Source organism: Gymnodraco acuticeps, unplaced genomic scaffold (assembly GCF_902827175.1).
Source record: "Gymnodraco acuticeps unplaced genomic scaffold, fGymAcu1.1, whole genome shotgun sequence".
Classification (NCBI taxonomy): Eukaryota; Metazoa; Chordata; class Actinopteri; order Perciformes; family Bathydraconidae; genus Gymnodraco; species Gymnodraco acuticeps.
Window position 1 is genome coordinate 2,495,612 of NW_022989977.1, and position 19,641 is coordinate 2,515,252.

The 19,641-nt window shown below is 40.5% G+C and overlaps 1 protein-coding gene across 1 annotated transcript in view; it reads left to right on the forward strand.

Annotated features, from left to right (window-relative positions):
* syngap1b (synaptic Ras GTPase activating protein 1b) overlaps window positions 1-19,641 on the forward strand; it is a 119,928-nt gene that overhangs the window by 76,043 nt on the left and 24,244 nt on the right. Inside the window, 11 exon segments of the mRNA XM_034211314.1 lie at window positions 3,940-4,031; window positions 7,738-7,859; window positions 12,510-12,663; window positions 13,505-13,603; window positions 15,624-15,863; window positions 17,100-17,216; window positions 17,218-17,436; window positions 17,546-17,690; window positions 18,562-18,706; window positions 18,852-19,088; window positions 19,437-19,638. Coding sequence (XP_034067205.1) covers window positions 3,940-4,031; window positions 7,738-7,859; window positions 12,510-12,663; window positions 13,505-13,603; window positions 15,624-15,863; window positions 17,100-17,216; window positions 17,218-17,436; window positions 17,546-17,690; window positions 18,562-18,706; window positions 18,852-19,088; window positions 19,437-19,638 — 1,772 coding nt within the window.

Genomic DNA, 19,641 nt, shown 5'->3' on the forward strand with positions numbered 1-19,641 from the left:
TAAAGGAACTAGATGGTGAGTGTTTTTCTCCCTCCACTGTGATTTCTCAGTAACCTCTTCATGTTTGATCCCTTCTCTCTCAGATTTAATTTCGAAGACTCCTCCACCAGTCAGTCATCTGCAGAGTTTGATTTGGTAGCTGTTAAAACTGCAGATTTTTGCAAGAAGACAATTGCATAGCTGGGTTCCAAACACCTTCCTGGTCATCTTTTTCCCTCCTCGCATGGGTTAAAGAAAATGTCAGGATTGCAGACAGTCGTGCGGTGAAAGAAATGTCCCATTTGGACAGGTAAATGAAGGAGTAGAACGATAGGGGCGACAAGGATAAAAGAGGAATTCAGATGCAGGTAATGTGGAAAATGGAGGGTTCTAGATGCCACAAATGTCTGAAGGGGGAGAGAGCGAGAGGACGGTATGAAAAGAGGAGAGGGTGCAAGGAGGAGAAAGGATAGGAGAGAAAGAGAGGGCTGAAGAGACGAGAGGGATAAATGCACTATTTGAATTATGTAAAATAGCTGCGTGGGAGAGAAGAGGTGCGTGTGTGTGTGTGTATTAGTGTGACTGTGACAGGCTGAGATGGGAAAAGGCAAAGGAAAAAGCAGAGACAGACATCATGAGGACAGGCTGCAATGCTGAAAGAAATAGACAAGACTTAAGAACAAACAAGCAAATGTAACCAACTTGTATTTTATGTGAGGGTTATAATGCTGTAGATTTTTCTTTGATAGGGACATGCAAAGAAAAAACAAGGAAAGGAACACATGAATATGAAACAGGGGGAAAAAACAGGATGTAGAAATGGCTTTGATATCATCCTGCTGTTTAGAGACAATAACAAAAGACTGTAATGAATAATGCTCACCCAGGCTTTATAAGTCAAGGCACTGTTGCGTCTTCATCTGGTGGAAACGGTAGAAAAGCTGTTGACTTCCAATAACTTTACATATTCTTGTCTAATCGTGTATGTACTTCTTTTTTTGTAGCGGCATGGCTCTAGGGATGGAAATCAGTTTGTCTGAAATATCAGAGAACTGTTACTATTATACTATTTTGCCTGGTGTGCGTTACATTTTGTGAAGACATCTTGACCCCCGACGATGATTTAGCAGTCCTCCTATTTTCATTTAACTCCACCAGCCGTTCAAATGTTCCACTTGAGAAATATAGCACATACAGTGGGGCAAAAAAGTATTTAGTCAGCCACAAATTGTGCAAGTTCTCCCACTTAAAAAGATGAGAGAGGCCTGTAATTTTCATCCTAAGTACACTTCAACTATGAGAGACAGAATGGGGGGAAATAATTCAGGAAATCACATTGTAGGATTTTTAATGAATTAATTGGTAAATTCCTCGGTAAAATAAGTATTTGGTCACCTACAAACAAACAAGATTTCTGGCTCTCACAGACCTGTAACTTCTTCTTTAAGAGCCTCCTCTGTCCTCCACTTGTTAACTGTATTAATGGCACCTGTTTGAACTCGTTATCAGTATAAAAGACACCTGTCCACAACCTCAAACAGTCACACTCCAAACTCCACTATGGCCAAGACCAAAGAGCTGTCAAAGGACACCAGAAACAAAATTGTAGACCTGTACCAGGCTGGGAAGACTGAATCTGCAATAGGTAAGCAGCATGGTGTGAAGAAATCAACTGTGGGAGCAATTATTAGAAAATGGAAGACATACAAGACCACTGATAATCTCCCTCGATCTGGGGCTCCATGCAAGATCTCACCTCATGGGGTCAAAATGATCACAAGAACGGTGAGCAAAAATCCCAGAACCACACGGGGACCTAGTCAATGACCTGCAGAGAGCTGGGACCAAAGTAACAAAGGCTACCATCAGTAACACACTACGCCGCCAGGGACTCTAATCCTGCAGTGCCAGACGTGTCCCCCTGCTTAAGCCAGTACATGTCCAGGCCCGTCTGAAGTTTGCTAGAGAGCATTTAGATGATCCAGAAGAGGATTGGGAAAAGGTCATATGGTCAGATGAAACCAAAATAGAACTTTTTGGTAAAAACTCAACTAGATGTGTTTGGAGGAGAATGAATGCTGAGTTGCATCCAAAGAACACCATACCTACTGTGAAACATGGGGGTGGAAACATCATGCTTTGGGGATGTTTTTCTGCAAAGGGACCAGGACGACTGATCCGTGTAAAGGAAAGAATGAATGGGGCCATGTATCGTGAGATTTTGAGTGACAACCTCCTTCCATCAGCAAGGGCATTGAAGATGAAACGTGGCTGAGTCTTTCAGCATGACAATGATCCCAAACACACCGCCCGGGCAACGAAGGAGTGGCTTCGTAAGAAGCATTTCAAGGTCCTGGAGTGGCCTAGCCAGTCTCCAGATCTCAACCCCATAGAAAATCTTTGGAGGGAGTTGAAAGTCCGTGTTGCCCAGCGACAGCCCCAAAACATCACTGCTCTAGAGGAGATCTGCATGGAGGAATGGGCCAAAATACCAGCAACAGTGTGTGCAAACCTTGTGAAGACTTACAAAAAACGTTTGACCTCTGTCATTGCCAACAAAGGGTATATAACAAAGTATTGAGATTAACTTTTGTTATTGACCAAATACTTATTTTCCACCATCATTTGCAAATAAATTCTTTAAAAATCAGACAATGTGATTTTCTGGATTTTTTTTTCCACATGCAAGAAATGACTCTGTTTTAGCCCTTCCTCTAAACACGGTCAGTCGGACACATGGTAGATCCTTTGATGATTTATGTTATAGTGTGGATCAATTTCATATTTTAGAAGCAAGTCTTTTATGATCCAACTATGTATTGATTTATCCAACTATCCTGAGATTTGGTATGTCATTCTGTGGATCATGAGGGCCATTTCTAGTCTTTCTTTTGTTCACTGGCTGTCCTAAATGTCACACTCCTCATACAAGGCATATATAAGACTTTCCCTTAAGGACGTTTGAGATAGACATACAGTCCTGACATTTTATTGAGTTTTCCAACAGTTGGGTGAGGGACAGCAGGGACAGCAGGAAGTGGAAGTCAGGCGATATATGTACACTTTCAACATTCACTCACATTGTTGTGGCTGCAGTTCATCTGAGTTCAACCAGGCCTCTTGTGTTTTGTTTCCCTTGTTCTCTAACTAACTCGCTCCATCATCCATCATGCGCAGGACACAAGTGTATTCCCTTACTCACCAATCCAGTGCAATAGGCACCGACGCTCTGACGGAAGTCAATAAAGTGCTTTGTTTGTTTAATGCATGCTCCTCTCTATCTGTTCATCTCCCGGTCCCTCCCCTCTCCCTCGCCTCAACATACAGGCTGTTAACATTCGCTCATCTGATGTCCAGACAGAAAATCTATCTCTCAATAGTCTCTCGCCCACTTCGTCCACCTCTCCCCCTCCACACAGATGACGGTGTATTACTGTCCTCGCAGCAGCGCTGGTGGACGACCAAAGATGGTTTTATTTAGGCAGACTGTCAGTAACAGCTCTACCATGACTGTTTATTTCCACAATGGCAAGTCTTTCTCTCCCCGCATCCTCTCGCTAAAGGACTAAAACCAGTCTAATGGACAGTTTCATCCCACAGGCCATAAGACTGTTAAACACCTGAACTTTTGAAAGGACATCCATAACATTCATCTGTTTGCAACTTATATATATATATATCAATATTACAATTACTTGTATATAGACTATTCTGCACTATTGCTACCATATTCTATTTTATTTTTATTTACTTGCACTGTTGGAGGAGCCTGTGACCTAAGATTTCCAATGACATAACTACACTGTAGCTATACACAAATGACAATAAAAGCTTTGAATCCTTTATCTTTGTCTCGGCGCCATCACTCCTTGTTCTGCCCTCATTTTACCTTCAGATGTTTCCCTCCTCCTGATATTTAGTCTTACCTGTCAATCTTTTCTCTCTCTCTCTGTCTGTTAGATCATCGCGCCCGCCGGAAGAGCATAGCCACTGGGAAGCAGCCCAGCATGGAGATCCCTCCCAGTGCCCCAATTCAACCCTTCCGACAATCCGTGAGTAACCCTCCCTGTTCCCGGCCTCGCTCGCTGCCCCCGACCCTCTCTCTCTCCTTCCTCCCGTCTCCCGCCCTGGGCCCGCCACCCTCCTGTTGTCGCAGGGCCAGCGGGACCCCACCTTACCCTTTTCCCCTCTCCCTGGCTGTCTCCCCCTCACATGCCCTTGATCGGCAGAAGCAGAAAAAAAAGGGCTCCAAAAAAGGGCCCGGCACGCCCCCCTTGCCCCGCTCGCTGCCCCTCTCCCTGTCCTCCTCCCTCTCCCTCACCCTGCCCCACTCGCCTGCCACCTTCTCCTCCACCTCCCCCTTCTTGTACTGGGGCGGAGACTGGAGGGCTGCCAGTTCGAGTCCAGTGGCAGGAGGGACGTTTATTTCACCACTGCCCCCCGTTGAGGTATGTGACACAACTGTGGCTGAAGCAGAGACACTGGCTACAGCATTTATGATGCCTGTAGAATGGAAACATCTCGTCTCTCAAATTCAATATTCAATATTCACAGAATGATTAGAACAGTATACCACAAAGGGTCATACATGTGTGTTTGCTAGTTTTTGTTGGTCCTTAAAAGTAAACTGAATATTTTCAATTTAATGTATTTCTACTTTTCATGGTAGCCGTTGGTCTCCATTCATTTCCAGAGGATACGAAAATCAATTAGCCACCTTTTGAAACATAGTCTAATTGAGATGGGCAATAGGCATTAATGTCTGTCAAAGTTACTTCATCATGGTGTGGTAATGAAGTTTAAAGTGTGGTTTTATTTAATACATCTGCACTGCTTTTGCCTAATGAATAGAAAGAGTAGAGGAGAAATTGAAAAGGTGATACAGAAACAATTAAAATAAAAGGTCAAAAAAATGTATGTCGCTTATTATAGCAGCTTGTTATTATCCTTATAGGAACTGAATCTCCATATAATTTTATTGTAAAGCACTTTTCAACTGTTTTGAAAAGTTCTATATATATTCTATACAGTATAAATAATAAAAATGATGATTATTTAAGGTATTTTTAGGTAATGCATATATAGGAAAAGCAGACTTAATAATCACTTTGATAAAATGCACACCTAATTAAAAGCCTGCTAAAAGGATGTCATCCAATGGGAACTAAATAATAACCAATGATTACCTTCAATGTCCTGAATTGACTCGTAGTAAATCGGTTAAAACACGCAGAACACATGGTATGATTCTTTAATGTCACCAAAAGAAGAGTCATATTTGTTTCAAAGTGTACTGTCACTGCTACTCCTGGGATCATTGTGTCTCTTTTTTGTACTGGAGACAACTTCAGTGAGAGGAACTGGCAGCAAAACATATTCTGTCTGTGGATGGAAATAATCTGTTTATTGTTTTATTCATAGCAACAGAAATGAAATCCCATTGTATCACACGTGCACCTCAAAGGGCTAGCCTTAAAGGATAGATTGGTGTCTTATTAAGTTTGTGCAAGTGCTCCATGTTACCCATCTCCTTTCTATTATTTCTGCTTTAGCTTTAGCTGGAAATAGCCGGACTTGTTTTTCTCTCTACACAGGAAACTATTTGCAGCCCGTTCACTGTTGCAGTATGAGAAACTGCAGGAGCCAGATAATCCATTAGTGTAAACGCAAAGCCCAGTTTGGCTGTTGGCTCAAACTTTTTGTTTTTCATGAATATTTCACAGTGGCTAAGATGAGTGATTTCATATCAATATTTCAGCTTTCTCAGATTCAATGAGCAAGCCTAAAGTAATAATAAAATAAAATAACTTGTAACCCTTAAAGACAGCCTCTATTATTATCCTAAATCTAGCTCACTTTAAATCTGTATAATATTCTGTATTCGATCTATTGGCTCACTGCTTTAATGTAAGCTGTGGCTTTAACTGCCCGCAAGAGACTCACTTGATACTAAAAGTACTCCATCACAAGGGAAAGTCGATCATAGAAAGTATGATGTAAGTACAAGTATGTACTGTAAGTAGCATTTCATAGTCCAATTGTACCTACATGATCAAAAGTACCAATACTTATAATACTGGAAGTTGCCCTTGTGAGTGTGTCAGTATTTAACACTGCTTTGTAGGGCTGGAACTAACTGTTATGTTCTTCAGGAATTCATCTGCATATATATTTAATACATTTATAATAGTAAAACATTGAAATATAGTAGAAGTATAGATTTGTGAAATATAGTGCCAAAGTAAAAGTACTTTGTTGCAACCCGCTTCTAAATGGATACAGAAACATATATGGTTAAAGCACTAAAATAACACTAATATTCTTCTTTAAACTGAAGTGAATCCGAGTCACTCTGAGCATGCAAACAAAGCCACTTAATATAAAGTCCCCCACGCTCTCTATTACCTCATTTTATAGTATCTCTCTCTTTAATGTATCACTTTCTCTCTATCGCTCTCTCTTTTTGTCTCCCTCTGTATTTCATTCTTTGACTTTTTGAGACTTAAAGTGTCTGACGGAGCAGCTAATCTAATCAGATTTAGTCATGCAGGCTATTAGCTTGGAACCAGCAGATGGAGCCAAGTCTTTAGTCATATCCTCAAGACAGGCATCAAAGCTTTCTAACTCATGACAGATGATGAGGTGTCATTTGCCTGCAGCCATTCCCCCGCTCGACAATGCTGTTATGCTTTAGGTATACAAATGATATTGTTTATGAGTCTCCAGGATTCACTTTATAAATGAATATATGAAGTGTCACAGTTTTACAGTACAAAAAAAGGCACATTTCATGCATGATTTAGGCTTTAAAGTTATTTACACAGCCATCAGTTCAAGCTTCAAGCCCATATTAATATGGGCCCAAAGCTCTACGTTCAGAAAGAATAATCACGACCAGAGCAAGACATTCTTTGACAAAGTAACAGAGGTCAAATAACTGCTCACACAGCCATCTTCAGTTTGTGAATCTGAGCCACCCTACACAACTCAAATCAAACTGAACACTAATCCATTAACAGCTTAAAAGACATATTCTGTCTGCTTGTGTTAGAAACCATAATTGTGCGATCTGGCTCTCTCACCCCTAGTATACGCAAAATCAAGTTTAGTCAGAGTTCAGAGTTGTGCTGCTTCTCCTTGCTTCAGTTTAAAACGGCTGAAACCCTATTTTTGTTGTATTGAATGCAAGCCTTTGTTAATTTAGAAGAAAAATAAAAAATATATTGTAGACACAGAAATACCCCTCAGTGAGTATTGGTACACACCCCAAGTAATGTATTACCTCATCAATGAACAATTTCCTGCTTATAAGTGTCTCCAGATTGTGTTTCTGATCATTCACTGACATGTACTGTAGTAGAGCTTATCTTTGGACTGTATGGCTCAGCACTGCCCACCGCAGGATCTGTGACCACACTGCAGTTCAATGTGACAAATTGCCATGTGTGGGTGTATGATTTTTTGTTGATAATAAATGTATCTTGTGCTTTCCCCTGTCATGCATCATGTATTTCATTTGTCTGTGTCTTTTTGTCACTTAAATACGTTCTACACAAACCACACCGACTCCATGGAAACCACTTTATATTTTACAATCTTTCTTCTTAAATCATCCCTCACTCTCTCTTCACATCTCATCCTATCATCTCCAACTCACGCCGACCACTTCTTCTTCTTCTCTGTCACTTCGCACCATGCACGTCCTCCCTTTCCTCCTCCATCTGTCTTGTCCTTGTTGTTTCTCCCCTCCACCTCCAGAGCTTTCTCAGCAGAAGGTTGAAGGGCTCGATCAAGAGGGCTAAGAGTCAGCCCAAACTGGACCGAACCAGCAGTTTCCGCCACATGATCCTCCCCCGCTTCCGCAGTGCCGACCAAGACAGGTCAGTGAGTGAGAGTGATGTTGGACATTCATGTGTTGATTAATCTGCTGTGTCAGGCTGTGATTGGCTGCTAATCTGCAAACACTGTGCAGTTGCATTTATGTATGAAAGCTAATTTGTGTCTTTTTCTCCCAGTCTGTTTGTGTAAATGCTTTGGCATCACAAAAACTATTTACTCTCCATCTAATTACAATATAAAGCTTTGTTTTGAATCAAAAAGGAAGTGTGGATGGAGCATAACACACTCAGCGGAAATTAAACAGTGTAAACTAATTCAGACTGGACACAATGTGAGTTTTATAAGACAACTGATGTGGAGTCTATCTATCTATCTATCTATCTATCTATCTATCTATCTATCTATCTATCTATCTATCTATCTATCTATCTATCTATCTATCTATCTATCTATCTATCTATCTATCTATCTATCTATCTATCTGTCTGTCTGTCTATCTGTCTATCTGTCTATCTATCTATCTATCTATCTATCTATCTATCTGTCTGTCTGTCTATCTGTCTATCTATCTATCTATCTATCTGTCTGTCTATCTATCTATCTATCTATCTATCTATCTATCTATCTATCTGTCTGTCTGTCTGTCTATCTATCTATCTATCTATCTATCTATCCATCTATCTATCTGTCTATCTATCTATCTATCTATCTATCTATCTATCTGTCTGTCTGTCTATCTATCTATCTATCTATCTATCTATCTATCTGTCTGTCTATCTATCTATCTATCTATCTATCTGTCTGTCTATCTATCTATCTATCTATCTATCTATCTATCTATCTATCTATCTATCTATCTATCTATCTATCTATCTATCTCTCTCTAAACCTCTTTCTATTTATCTTGTCTATCTATACTTGTCTTTATCTGCCTATGCATCTCTATCTCCTTCCATCATTTGCTGGAAATTGTTGTTTATTTGTCACTCTCAGTGTCACACACAATTAAAACACTCGGCACCATCGTTGTTTCTCTGCTGGGTGAAGAAAAAACATCGCCTCTTTCTCCATGGCAACCAGCAGACAGCCATATGGCGGCTGTACAGACCATAATGAGTCAGTGGGAGATTTGCTTAATTATACCTCCTCTGTATCTTGTTCCTAGTTGCAGCAGCTCCAGCGTTCGTCAGGCACAGCAGCACCAGCATTTCAAGGACCATTTTTAAGGGGAAATATCCTCAGAGACTCAAGTTTGGCAGAAGTTTGTTCTAAAAAAAATGATCTCGAAAGGGAAAACAATGATATATCAGTATAGCAATTGAAGTTGTTCATTTTTCAAGTCATGTTTATCATTTTTTAGCTTAGAATTAACTTAATAGCAGCATTGTGTCTTTTTTCAGTATTTTATGAAATTATTTCATTGGAGTTTTAGGGAATTATAAGAGAAAATACATGAGGAAGGCTTTTCTTTCTACCTAAACTAGCCTGGTTAACAGTTATTCAATAGCATTGGTCTCTTATGTGCACTTCAATAGCTCAACTAGCGCAAATGCCATGTACTGAAGGCTTGAGCCCTTTCCACAGAATGAATCTGTGATGTTGCCCTCTCTCTTTACCCCTTTCTCGTCTATATTCAGCTGCACTAAACAGAGTTAACAAGAAAACTAGAAATAGTTAGAAATAGAGGTAACTATAGTATTTTATCTATCCCTGCAATAATGATAACGTTCTCAATGAATCAATAATACTGAAAAATCAGCCTTTTCTGTATTCGCTAAACTCTAATGTGACAAAAAAAATCTCTTTCCTTGCACGATAAATGCGCTGAAACCCAAAAACATTCACTCTCAATGTAACTTAATAAGAAAAAGACTAGCCACTCATTAAAATTGAGGAGTTCGAGCGAGATAACTTTTAAAAAAACAAAACGTTTTGTCGGACGAATGAATTAACCCACAAGAAGTTCTAACCTTTATTTTGTTAATTTATTTTCATCTATAAGCTCCCACGGAACAGCCACAGCCAGGACAAACGTCCGATGTGAACAAGGTCATGCTGATGATCTAAACACAGCGCGGCCGAGCACTCGAGAGCGCTGAAACCTTCCCTGAGCCAGGTTTCGGTCTACACATGATTTATTCACTCGGGAAGGTTGTAGGTGTCTATTATCCACGGCCAGTCTGAGAAAACATTGAACAGACAGAAAAGTCAAGAGGCGAGGTTGAAGTCGGGGTTGTTTGCCTCTTTCACATCTCCTGCTGTACTCTGGGTGTTCCCTGTCAGGCATGACGGTGAACACCGGCAGCTTTGATTATTATTATTCTCTTTTTTTATCTTTATTCATCCAGAGAGAGTTTGCACAGAACACACTCTGCTTTTTCAGCGTGGATTGATATTCATGCAGCTATAAACACACCTCCGAGCTCCCACACAGGCTGTAAAATAATGATATATATGTTTCTCCACATATTCTCTATAAAAATACCTTTGAATTGATTGCTCATGCAAACACCCAATGGGTCTCAGAGCTACCCTCCTTTATATACTGGAGATACATAAATATTCTCTGTATCCTAGCCCGTTACTGACTGAAAGTATTTCCTGTCGTGTAAGGTGTAATGTTCTATTTACTATTGTATTTAGTAGATTACTCACATTTTCTAATTATACATTGTCACAAGATAATAATATTCACCAGTCATACCTTTTTACATGAACCTTTAAACATAATAAAATAATTATTTGAAATCATATCAAATAGAAATGTAGCAACTTAACATTTGAGATGTTAGAACCTGCACATTTGAGTTATTTCTGCTTAATAAATGATTTTTAAGTGAGTCATTTTTGTTGATTTATTATCTGTATCATATAAGGACACTTTTTTAAAAGCTTTTTATTCATTACTATGTTTACATTATATTCATTTTAATCGTTTAGTTTATGAATTTGGGAAAAACTGAAGTGAAGAAAGTCCTTCACAAGTTCTAAAAAGCCCAAATTGACGTCTCCAACTGCTTGCTTTGTTGGACTGACAGCCCATAAATCAAAGCTATTCAATTGTAAACGATTTTAAAAAGGGGAAAGCAGAACATCCTATGTTTTTAAACTGGAAGCAGAATCATGTCTAACATGTATTGCTTGATTCAAAAGATAAGATTCATTTTCTGCCAAGGGACTAATACTCTAGAGTGGTGTCGTTGAGTTACGTGTCTTTGTATCAGACGTCTTTTCATTGCAGTGAAGCACAAAACTATATTTTAAATATTTTGTATCTGCTAATTGCGCTCTTGTTTCTAGTCTATCATTAGAGGTGCTTAGGTGGTTTTCTTAGATTTGAAGTTTACCAGTCGTGACTAGTGGATTACAATGTGTGAGTTGTGTGTGTGTGTCTTTTCATGTTTGACTCTTCCTGCACTTCAGCTCCCCACTGAGACCTTGCATAGACCTTCTTTTACCTCCAGCGCCCTTTCTCTCATCTCAGTCCCTCTCTTCCCTTCTCCTTCTTCCCTTTAATCCACCCTCTCACTTTCTTCCTCTCCAAAGGATCCACTGTTTACATAATCAAAGTGATTTCCTCTGAGAGGTCTTCTCTCTCTATCCCCTCACCCTTACCTCCCAGTCTTTCCTTCTCTCTCATCCTCTCATGACCTCCCCCACTCTTTCTCTCTTCTCCTCTGTATTCCCCCTCAATCTGACTCATTCCTTTGGGTCTATTTTTATCTATCTCCCTCTCGCTCTCCCCCCTGGTCCCATACAAGTAATCAGTGCACTGTTGACGAACGTTACGATTGAATGTAGACAAAAGCAGTGTGAGTGCAGGGAAGAAGCTGAGAGACGGACGCAGCACGGAGGACATACTGTATCTTTTCTTTCTTTCTTTATTTCCATCCACTATTTTCTTCTCTGAGGGGCTTCGTTCACACGTGACCATCCCTCCTCGCGCTCTGGTTGGACTCCCTGTGTCATCATGCGTCCGTTTTAGTGACCGTCTGTTGAGCTAGTCTGTAATTTGACATCCCAGCATGATGGAGGGGCTTTAGCAAAAACCTTGTTTACTTATGGGTTTCAGGATTAGAAATAGACAAAAACTGTGACACATTATGGGGAACATCCTTTTGATTGTGTGTCATGAAAGGAGTGATTATTTACATTTCAAACAAGGTTATAATGAGCATTTCAGTCACTTTGGTGTCAATTCTTTTTACTGGATTTTCTTAAAAGTTATTCTAATGAACTCTTGCTATTAGAGGTTTGATGAGTCTGTTCACTTTAAAACTGCCTGTTAAATTATTTACAATGGATAGTTTCAACGTCTTCATTCCTTTTCGGAAGTGTCTCATTTGCCTCTTAGTAATACAAGCTTTGAGTAATCACTTGCTTTCTGATTGCTGTTTTTGTCCTAGCAGCTTATTCCTGTATTTCCACTTGCAGGCTGCTGTATGAATAGTAGACGATTTCACCATGTTATATAATGAATATATTTGATGTTATTTACATATCATACATCATATCCACCATTGCACACAGACACTTTTGTGTTATCAAGGTACAAGGGTTCAGAATTATAGAGAGTATAGTTAAGACTTACATTTTGTATAAACAAACAAAGCAGTTTCTTGTAAACTGAACTGAAATATAATGCAGGCTCCCCCACTCCTCACGTCTAACCACAACTATCATTCCCCCAGGACCCGTTTGATGCAGAGCTTCAAAGAGTCCCACTCCCATGAGTCCTTGCTGTCCCCGAGCAGCGCTGCCGAGGCTCTGGACCTCACCCTGGATGAGGACGCCGTTATCAAACCTGTCCACTCGAGCATCCTAGGACAAGAGTACTGCTTTGAGGTGAGAGCTGAGCTGCTCGGTGTGGACAAACAGCTGTCACACACTCAGTGCACAGAGCAGTACAAAGCATCAGAATCCTGACAGTGATGTTAAAGGTCCCCTATTATACTGTTTTTCATAAATATATTATAGGTCTCAGATATATACAAAACATGTCTCTGAAGTGTTTGGCTCCAAACACCAAACAGATCATTGCAGCATTACCCATAATCCCCTCTGTTTCAGGCCTGTTTCAAAAGTGCTGATTCTCTGTCTGTTACTTTAGATGAAAATAAGGAGCCCCTCCCCACGCCCCTCTGAGAGACATTTGGTTAAAAAGAACACAATGTGCTCTAGAGGAGATTCAGGTGATAAGGGGGGGGGGGGGGGTTACCTTGGTTGGTGATTGGCTAATGGTTACACAAGCCAAAAAAACGTTATGACATCATAAAGTGGCCAAAATCTGATCAGCTCATTTTCAGACAGGTTTTTATATAAAAAGATCAGGACAAAAACAGAGCAAATCTTTTTTCCTGAAACTTTCAGAATCTCTTTACACAGAGCGGACACGTGTTGATGTATAAAAGACATGAAAAAGTGGATTTTTGCATAATAGGTGACCTTTAAAGAGACTGTGAATTGAAAATATAACAAATATAACATGTGAAGAATGAAAGGACATTGAAATGAGTCCCAAAATAATTTCCTGTAGAAGTCTGTCAGCTTTTCCCATCATTTGTCCATTAGTGCAACATGACAGAGGTTGAGGGTGAATACAAGACATTATTTTGGCGCTTTAGCTGCAGTCTCCATAGTTACTAATGGCTGTGGTTGTTGAATTTACCATTGGCTATAACCTCAGGTGACTACGGCATCGGGAACCAAGTGCTTTGCGTGTCGCTCAGCTGCAGAGAGAGACAAATGGATCGAGAACCTGCAGAGAGCTGTCAAGCCCAACAAGGTGAGGGGAGAGAAAGGGATGCGGTAGAGGAAGAAAAAACAAAAAGGATGATCCCTCTGTCTGTGTGTCTCTCTCTCTCCTCCCCGTCTCCCGTTGTTGTCTGTTTTCAATAAGAGCGCACCGCTTCATTTCTCTGTGTGAACTCCATCCTTGTGTCTGTGTGTGTCTGTGTCGAACAATTTAGTCGCTTCTCCACACAGAAATATTAAAGCTGCACAGGGTAATGCGAGATGGTGGGGGATTGGTGGCAATTGCTGTTATTTGGAAAAAACTATGATATCCACCAATCAGGTAATGCGAGGTCAGTAAATTGCACACAGCAGGATCATTTTTACCTACCCAGCATGTGTGTGATGCTTAATACTGAAGAATACTGAAGGAACAAGAGCAGAGAGAATGCATTCTGATGAGTCCAGGTCATTGCTTTCTGTGGGCCTAATTTATTCACGCCAATTTAGTCCAGTTTGGATCACTCGTAAAAAAAAGAAAAGGGTTGAGGATGAGAATATTATTCTTGCATATGGCCTAAGGTCGGTTCATCAGATCATGGTTAATAAGTGAAGATGGGATGCAGCTCTCGTCCACTCGATGATTTAAGGGGTATTTGGGAGTATTTAACATAAAAAACTCCCTTTGTGCTACTGTGAGTTTATATCCATCCTCAGAGCTTAAAGAAATGAAATCTCCAAACTTTATATCGACTCAAAATCAAATGTTCAACCAGCTTACTTCGTCAAATTGTCCTGTAACTTCCCTCTCTGTTATTAAAAAAACGTGAACACACATGCAAGAAATGCCGTTTTGATGGCAACCAGGCAGTAAGAGTTATTAAGCCAGACTGAGATGAAACATTGCCCGAGCCGAATGCCTCGGCCAGATGCTTGGGCCGCGGGGGTCCTGGCTGAGTCATGGAGCTCCAAGGACTCCACATGGGGGCTCACTCCAAAAATCATCGCCCTCCTACCCCTAAACAACATGCACTGTGCATCTCAGACCAGATGCATCTTCAGAGATAAGACTCACTACGGAGACAAAGATTATCAGTATGCTTCTTAACTTCCTAGAGCCTTTCAAATCCCCGTTTGAGCTGAGTGTTTGCACTTCAAAAAGGAGAGCTGCCACTTCACCCTGTTTTCATGTTTTTCTAGTTTTTTTTTGCTAGTAAAATCAAGATCTGACTGAAACGAGTGAAGATGTAACATAATATCAAAGCAGAGGACTCGAGCCCATGCTGTTGTTGCTGCACTGTATGTGCACTAGCAAACTGAGCCACCAGATGTCCAGCACGTTCAAACTCAGACGTTTAGAATACATTATGCCTTGTGTTTGGCGCTGATTATCAAAGCGCATACAAATGGGGAACTTAAGAACTGTGGATATAGAACCGTGGTGCTCGCATATTGAGTTGTCTAAATGAGGACTTCAATAGTCTGCAGACAAACAGGGGGCTAACAACAATGGCATTTAAGCCTAGTTGAAATGACTCAGAAAACATAATTCTGTAATCAACACGGCACTCTCTCCTCCCGTGGGGGAAGTCAAATATAGCTTGAGCTTGGTGATCATGATTAGGAAGTGTAGCTGTCTACAGAAACTACCATCATTGTTTGTCCCTCGTCTTTGCAGCACATGTGCATCGTCTCATTTGTGTCTTTCTACTTTTTAATGGACCCATTTTTCTAGCCTTTGCATCCACTCACCTACTCCCCTCCTTGTGTCCCTGTCATTCTGCCGTCTGTCTCTGTACTCAAGTCCTGAGTTGAAAGCAATTTATCAAGTACATCCTCCACAGTAGCTCCACCACCATGTCACCAGCTACTTCTCTCCTGTCATTTGCTCCTGCAGGCTGACCTGCTGTCGCCCTTTATTCACATTCACCGTCTCAGTTTTCATGTCTCTGATCTTTTTTCTTTGCCGTTTGTCGTGTTTTCCCCTGCATTGTATCATCTTGTCTTGTAAAGCTTTTTTAATGACAGTAAATGCTCTCGACCTGATTTGACCCAGCTTCATCTCCTCGCAGGACAACAGCAGGAGGGTGGACAATGTGCTCAAACTGTGGATCATCGAGGCCCGCGAGCTTCCAGCCAAGAAACGCTACTACTGCGAACTTTGTCTGGACGACATGCTGTACGCACGCACCACCAGCAAACCCCGCACCGACACCGTTTTCTGGGGCGAGCACTTTGAGTTCAACAACCTGCCAGCTGTCCGCAACCTACGCCTTCATCTATACAAGGAGACAGACAAGAAGAGACGCAAGGTGACATGGAGGTCTCATATGAAAGAAGCACTTATTTGATATTTGGGTTAATTTAGCATTTTGTTGCTAAAAGATGTGGTACGATTTTAAAGGAGTCAAATATTTCAATTACTAAAAAATACCTACAAAACAATGCTATAAAATCAATTCTATGATAATGAGAAAACAATTTGACACAGTGACAAAAGGCACTTGTGATGATAAACCTGCAGGAATGTATCACCCTTATCTCAAGATCCCCTTAGCAACACATTTTTAGCTCATTATTTAGCTTTCATAGCTTTACACGTTTTGCTACTCTCATTGGGCTGTTCAGCAAAAACAAGAAACAACAACGTTACCATAACTTCTCAGCACCAAACGACAGACACAGTTGGCCACTAGCTGGTGCAGCATTCAGAGGCAATATACCACATATTTCCCTCAGGAGATAGATGAGACCAAAAACAACACAAAGAAGCAATTTGGCTCATTAGAGCATCACTTCAACAAGAAGGAGAGATGAAAAAATGACATACTGTGAGGAGTGAACATTATGTTAAAGAGCTACATTGTCATTCAGTGGTCTTATAATGAAATAGCCAGTAGCAAAATGGGGTCTTGTCTGCAGTGGCTCTGCTTTTGTCTTTGTCATTTGCTTTAATAGCCTCATAACAAAATTATGCAACGTCCATAGTTTGTGTTGGAGGGAAACAGGAGTGTCTTCAAACTACACTAACTCTGTGAAAAAGCAGAGAAGAAGAATGAAAATCCAGAACAATCTTAATTGATGACAAATTGATTAGGTCAATGCCATAGATTTATTATTACAATACCATTGCCATTTACTATTTGGCAGTCACTTTTAGAAATAAATTATAGTGAGTCACAAATATGGTAATTCCTTTTTCTCAATTTAGTACAAGAGTACCAACACCATAGCTAAATAAACTTATTTCTAGCTTCAAACGACACTCCTGGGATCTGGTGTTTCTTCTCGTTATTTATTCAGTGCAGAAGCTTGAAATGGACTTTTTTTACATTTTAAGATTTTCTTTTTTATAAATGTATGAGGTTATTATTATAAAATCACACAGCGCAGCTTTATTTAATAGCTTATTATTAACTTATTAGCTTTATTTATTATCTGCTTCAACACAAACATTTCCCAAACTGGGATTAATAAAGTACATCTTATTTTATGAAAAAGTACTCTAAACATGCTTATCTCTATGTCTACTCTTTTCTTGTTTTAAGGAAAAGAGCACATACTTAGGACTGGTCAGCATCCCCATCTCGAGCATCACTGGACGTCAGTTTGTGGAGCAGTGGTACCCGCTCATCCAGCCCAGCGTCCTCACAAAGGGAGCCGGTGGGGGGGGGCGGGAAGATCATCAACGCATCTCTACGCCTCAAATCACGCTTCCAGACCATGAACATCCTGCCCATGGAGCTGTATAAGGAGTTTGCAGAGTACGTCACCAATAACTACCGCACCCTGTGTGCTGTGCTGGAGCCCGTGCTGAGTGTGAAGAGCAAAGAGGAAGTGGCCTCTGCGTTGGTGCATATACTGCAGAGCACAGGGAAAGCTAAGGTAGGGGCTACTCTATCAGTATGTGAAGATGAAAACAGATTGTTCAGTCCTTACTTCTGCTGTAAACATTGTGTGTAAGAACAATAGTTGAGTTTTTTCTTTTCCTCAGGACTTCCTGTCAGACATGGCGATGTGCGAGGTAGACAGATTCATCGACCGAGAACACCTTATCTTCAGAGAGAACACTCTGGCCACCAAAGCCATAGAAGAGTACCTCAAACTGATCGGACATAAGTACCTCAAGGACGCTATAGGTGAGCTATGCCAGTGAAGCACTTGCAGTTGAGTTAGTCATGGTATAAACAGGGACATATTCCATTTTGAAATGATTTAAAATTCAGGAGATAAGTTTTGGAAAGACAAAACTTTTAATTGAAGGAAAATCCGTCCCTTAGATACTGTTTCTCTCAGTCTTCCTCCATTCCTTTGCTTGATGGGGGATTTTAGATTTTTCCATCTTACCCACAGAATAATAATTTGTTATATCTTTGCACTGAGTTTGACGATATACTGAATTATTTGATCAGCCAAGTGCAGCTCAAGTGCCTGAAGTCTGTGGGATAGGGAAGCAGCTATTCTTGTGGATAAATAAAGCTTTCTTAAAGAGAGAGAAGGACATCAAATATAATGTTCTCATTGGCTTTGTGTCGTTAATGAATGTTTTCACGAGCATGTACAAAAACTTGATAATAACATTTTTATATAGTCAACCACCATTACTCTGGATACTTGTAAACAGGAAGTGAAAATGATGCAAGATAATGTCAGTTTGTACTATACAAATAATATTAATTATGATGAAGATGGGTTGAAAATATGCAGTACCACTCATGTAGTCAATATTCCAAATGTCGGGTTTTTTTTTTTTGCCCCAATCTAGTCCACTTTGAATTTTGTCTTACTTTGATTTCAAGTATATAGTTCCACGTCCAACATTAAGCATTTTTCTTTATTTCTGTTGATTACTTCCTACTTTTAATTTAAATGTAATGTATTTTATTTTTATTTCTAAATCTAAATGTGTACAATGTTATGTTATGCCTGTGCTTTCTGTATTAACAAAACTGAAATCTCCAAGGCTTTTTTTTTACAATTTCACCAGTTACTAATGAATATCATTTGTAGGGGAGTTCATAAGGGCCTTGTATGAGTCAGAGGAAAATTGCGAAGTGGACCCCATGAGAACCCCACCCTCCGTGCTCCCAGACCACCAAGCCAATCTCCGAATGTGCTGTGAACTAGCACTCTGCAAGATCGTTAACTCCCATTGGTGAGTAGCTATGCATGCTTGTTTTCAGTGTGTCTTTTCCTCTCTGCCTTTTTAAAGATGCATGAGATTTCAGACTCTTTCACGGGGGACTTGAAAAAACTCTGAATTTCTACTGAGTCTGTCATTTGGTATTTCCCCTTCCCAGTGTTTTCCCTCGAGAGCTAAAGGAAGTGTTTGCCTCGTGGAGAGTGCGTTGTGCAGAGAGAGGTCGGGAAGACATCGCTGACCGTCTCATCAGTGGTTCTCTCTTCTTGCGCTTCCTGTGTCCTGCCATCATGTCCCCATCGCTCTTCAACCTCACCCAGGAGTATCCCGATGAACAGACGTCTCGCACACTCACCCTTATCGCCAAAGTAGTGCAAAACCTGGCTAACTTCTCCAAGTCAGTTTCATTTCACTTTATCTACAGCTTTTAGTTTAGTACTTTGTAACAGTCAGTTTTTCTCCTTCATTATGAACCTATGAAAACATGCATGTTTCTTCACAATCTGAAAAACATAGCTTGAGTTAAAAATGTGTTAAAAATGTTACCTTATTTTCAGTCATATTGTGCTATATGTCTCAACAAAATGGCAGTGGATATAAAGGACATGTAAGAAACAGTGTTTCAGTTTAAGAGTTAACCCGAAAAATTACATTTCACCGTCATGTGTTGCTCTGTCACTTTCCTATCTCTATTCGTTCTAACCCTCTATCGGCTTATCTCCTTACTGCCCTTTCCCACTTGCAGGTTTGGCAATAAAGAAGAGTACATGGGTTTCATGAATGAGTTTTTAGAGATGGAGTGGGGCTCCATGCAGCAGTTTCTGTATGAGATCTCCAACCTGGACAGTGTGAGCAATGCGGGCGGCTTTGAAGGATACATCGACCTGGGCAGGGAGCTGTCCATCCTGCACAGCCTCCTCTGGGAGGTCATCGCTCAGCTCAGCAAGGTA